Source organism: Lottia gigantea, assembly GCF_000327385.1.
Source record: "Lottia gigantea unplaced genomic scaffold LOTGIsca_151, whole genome shotgun sequence".
NCBI lineage: Eukaryota > Metazoa > Mollusca > Gastropoda > Lottiidae > Lottia > Lottia gigantea.
The window spans coordinates 68,735-71,719 of record NW_008707814.1 but is presented as its reverse complement, the minus strand read 5'-3'; the positions used below and the strand labels follow the sequence as shown (position 1 = coordinate 71,719).

General features: G+C 31.0%; 1 protein-coding gene across 1 annotated transcript; it reads right to left on the bottom strand.

The window, feature by feature from the left end:
• Positions 1–6: 6 nt before the first annotated feature.
• On the bottom strand, positions 7–297 carry LOTGIDRAFT_140782 (hypothetical protein; the record flags this gene model as incomplete). Its single annotated transcript, XM_009050660.1, has 1 exon — positions 7–297. A coding segment is annotated over one exon (291 nt), but the record flags the coding sequence as incomplete, so codon positions are not given.
• Positions 298–2,985: the final 2,688 nt, after the last annotated feature.

The window sequence follows — 2,985 nt, the reverse complement described above, 5'->3', positions numbered from 1 at the left end:
GGACATTGTCAAGTCTTGGTAAATTATTCTGGTCAGTGTCAAGTCTTGGTAAATTATTCTGGACAGTGTCAAGTCATGGTAAATTATTCTGGACAATGTCAAGTCTTGGTAAATTATTCTGGACAGTGTCAAGTCTTGGTAAATTATTCTGGACAGTGTCAAGTCATGGTAAATTATTCTGGACAATGTCAAGTCTTGGTAAATTATTCTGGACAGTGTCAAGTCTTGGTAAATTATTCTGGACAATGTCAAGTCTTGGTAAATTATTCTGGACAATGTCAAGTCTTGGTAAATTATTTTTGACTATGTCAAGTCTTGGTAAATTATTCTGGACAATGTCAAGTTTTGGTAAATTTTTCTGGACAATGTCAAGTCTTGGTAAATTATTCTGGACAATGTCAAATCTTGGTCCAATTATTCTGGACAATGTCATGGGGAAACTGAGTTGAAACATTATAAAAAAAATTGAAATAGACAGTCTAATATTTTTTGCAAAACTTTCATTATTAGAAATTATGTTGCTCTACAAACAACACGCTCACTGCAAGTTGAGAAAACCTGATCTAGGTTAAGATGCTCATATGATAACTTTAAGTTTATATAACTATTGCCTTATATTCTATTCCTGGCAAAATACTAAAAAATGATTAACAGATTCTACTGAACTGTGATCCACCTGTAATTATGTTGCTCTTTGATTTCAGCTTTATGAAAATGCACCATATAATAATGGTCAGAATAGAGAAGAACTTCACCCATTTAATATTAATAATAACGACAGTAGTATTCCACCCTTAATGAGTAAGTGATTAAATTTGATATAGTATAGCTAGTATTTATTGTACGGGAAATTTGAATATTGCTTGATTACTATATAAATTATTTTGTAATTTGTTCAGTATCAATATATTCAAGGTGAATTATGTTTGATTTTCTGTATAGAGGTGTCCTTGCTCTATAGCGATTACCAGTCACTCACAACTCACTTGCATAAGAGATATGTTTTCCAAACTTTTGATAGCTATGGTGTGAGCTAAATTGAGATATACAAAATTTTTATTTGCCGTTAATATGCAAACAATATTTTCAGAAAGTCTTTTAATTTTAAGATGAAATATTTTCAATATTATTTCAGATAAAAATACATCTGATCTTCCTTATGGTAAACCACCGGTAAGTAATCATTTATGATAACAGTACAAGCAATATATACAAAAATTTGAGCCTTCAAATCCATGCATGTCCAGAATTATCCGCATTTGAATATTAAAAATTTTTTTTGAAGATCATTTACCTTTATTCATGACTCAAATCAACCCCTCAAAATGGTGCATCAGTCTGTTTAAGAAAACATTATCAAATAAAATGAAAATCTGATGAAATTTTAGCAAATAATGAATGAAAAGTAATAAATATGATTAAAACAATTACCAGCTCTGTATATGATATTGTTTATTTGATTTAGTTGATTTGATTAAGACATGTTTCTGAGTGATTGTTCGTGAATAAAAATGACAAATTATCAAGTGTAGTTAAAGCAAGCTCAGGTGCTCTTATTAATATACAATCGTGAAATTTATTTCCTACGGCTAGAAAATTGAATGAAAGAAAGATTGTTTTAACCATATAGAGAAATAGAATAGATTTGACTTCATTTATTTTGATGTGGGCCGCAGGTGGGAAACAGACATAAAAGTATGGTCTAATTGTCAAGCCAGCCAATCAGCAAGTTTCAAAACTTAGTTAAAAAGTTGATGAAGTGAAGATTTCTTGAAGATATTCCTAGGAGAGTTATTACTGTCAAAAGTCTATTTCACCATAACTTGACTAGTGACAGAGTGACAATGTAAAAGACAGGAAGATGAGGGTAGTTGGGTTTCCTACGGTCGAGTCCTATAGGAGATAGTTAGCTAGTAAATTTAAACTAATTAGGCTGTCTATTCATTGTATAAATACAACATGGTCATTAATTAAAATCCTTCATCTAAGTTCAACTGACAGGAATGGTGTCCCCTTCTTGTTTTGATCAAAAACTGTCATACTGGGATCCATGTAGTTTGAACACAATTATTATTTTACTTGCCTTAAATGCTTAGATTTAGTGAGATTGCAACATTTGACTGATGACTGATTAAAATGGTTCAAATCGATGCAATCAGTGTCCCAGGATACACATGAAAAATTCAGGAAACCTTTTTACAATTCCTAAAGTTTTTTTTACATTTGAAGAAAATTCAAATAAGATTAGGACAATTTGAATTGATTTCTCATCTAATATCTGTAGTCTCTGTAATTCCAGAAAAATTTCCTCCTATTGTAAATTCATACTAAGTGGAAACTGGAATGGTACAAATAGAATTTAAGCTACATGTGTAGATCTACCAGGATCTATTGAATCATTCAAACAATAAGTTGTGTGATGATTAAAATAATGAATATTAACAATATGAATATTAAGCACAATATGTTTAATCACTGACTTATCCACAATAATCTGAACAATGTAGATCCATTTTTATACGCCCACATCTCTCTATGTGGACGTATATTGTCGGCACCCCCGTCCGTCAATATTTGCTTGTAAACGCTCTGAAAACTAGATTTTTTGATGGAATCAAAAAAAATTCGGTATGTGAATATATATTCATAAAACAAAGATCAAGTTTGAATTTGAGCTATTTTCGACTGTTAGAAGCAGAGTTATTGCCCTTGCCCCAAAATCTTTAATATGCTGTTACTCTCTTAGTTTTCAACTGACTTTGATGGAACTTTAAAATGGATATTTCGTTTTTACCATCCGCATGCCATGGTGGGTGTGTATGGCTGTGTTCCACTATCTTCTGTGTTCTTTTCATCAATAGCACTTATTTGAGATTATTCTTCAAATTTTTTCAGAGAAACATTTTGACATTAAAATGATATTACTGTCAAATTGATTTTGTTTCTTTAAGTAAAGTAGAGGTGCATGCTGAAGGAAGAAATTAG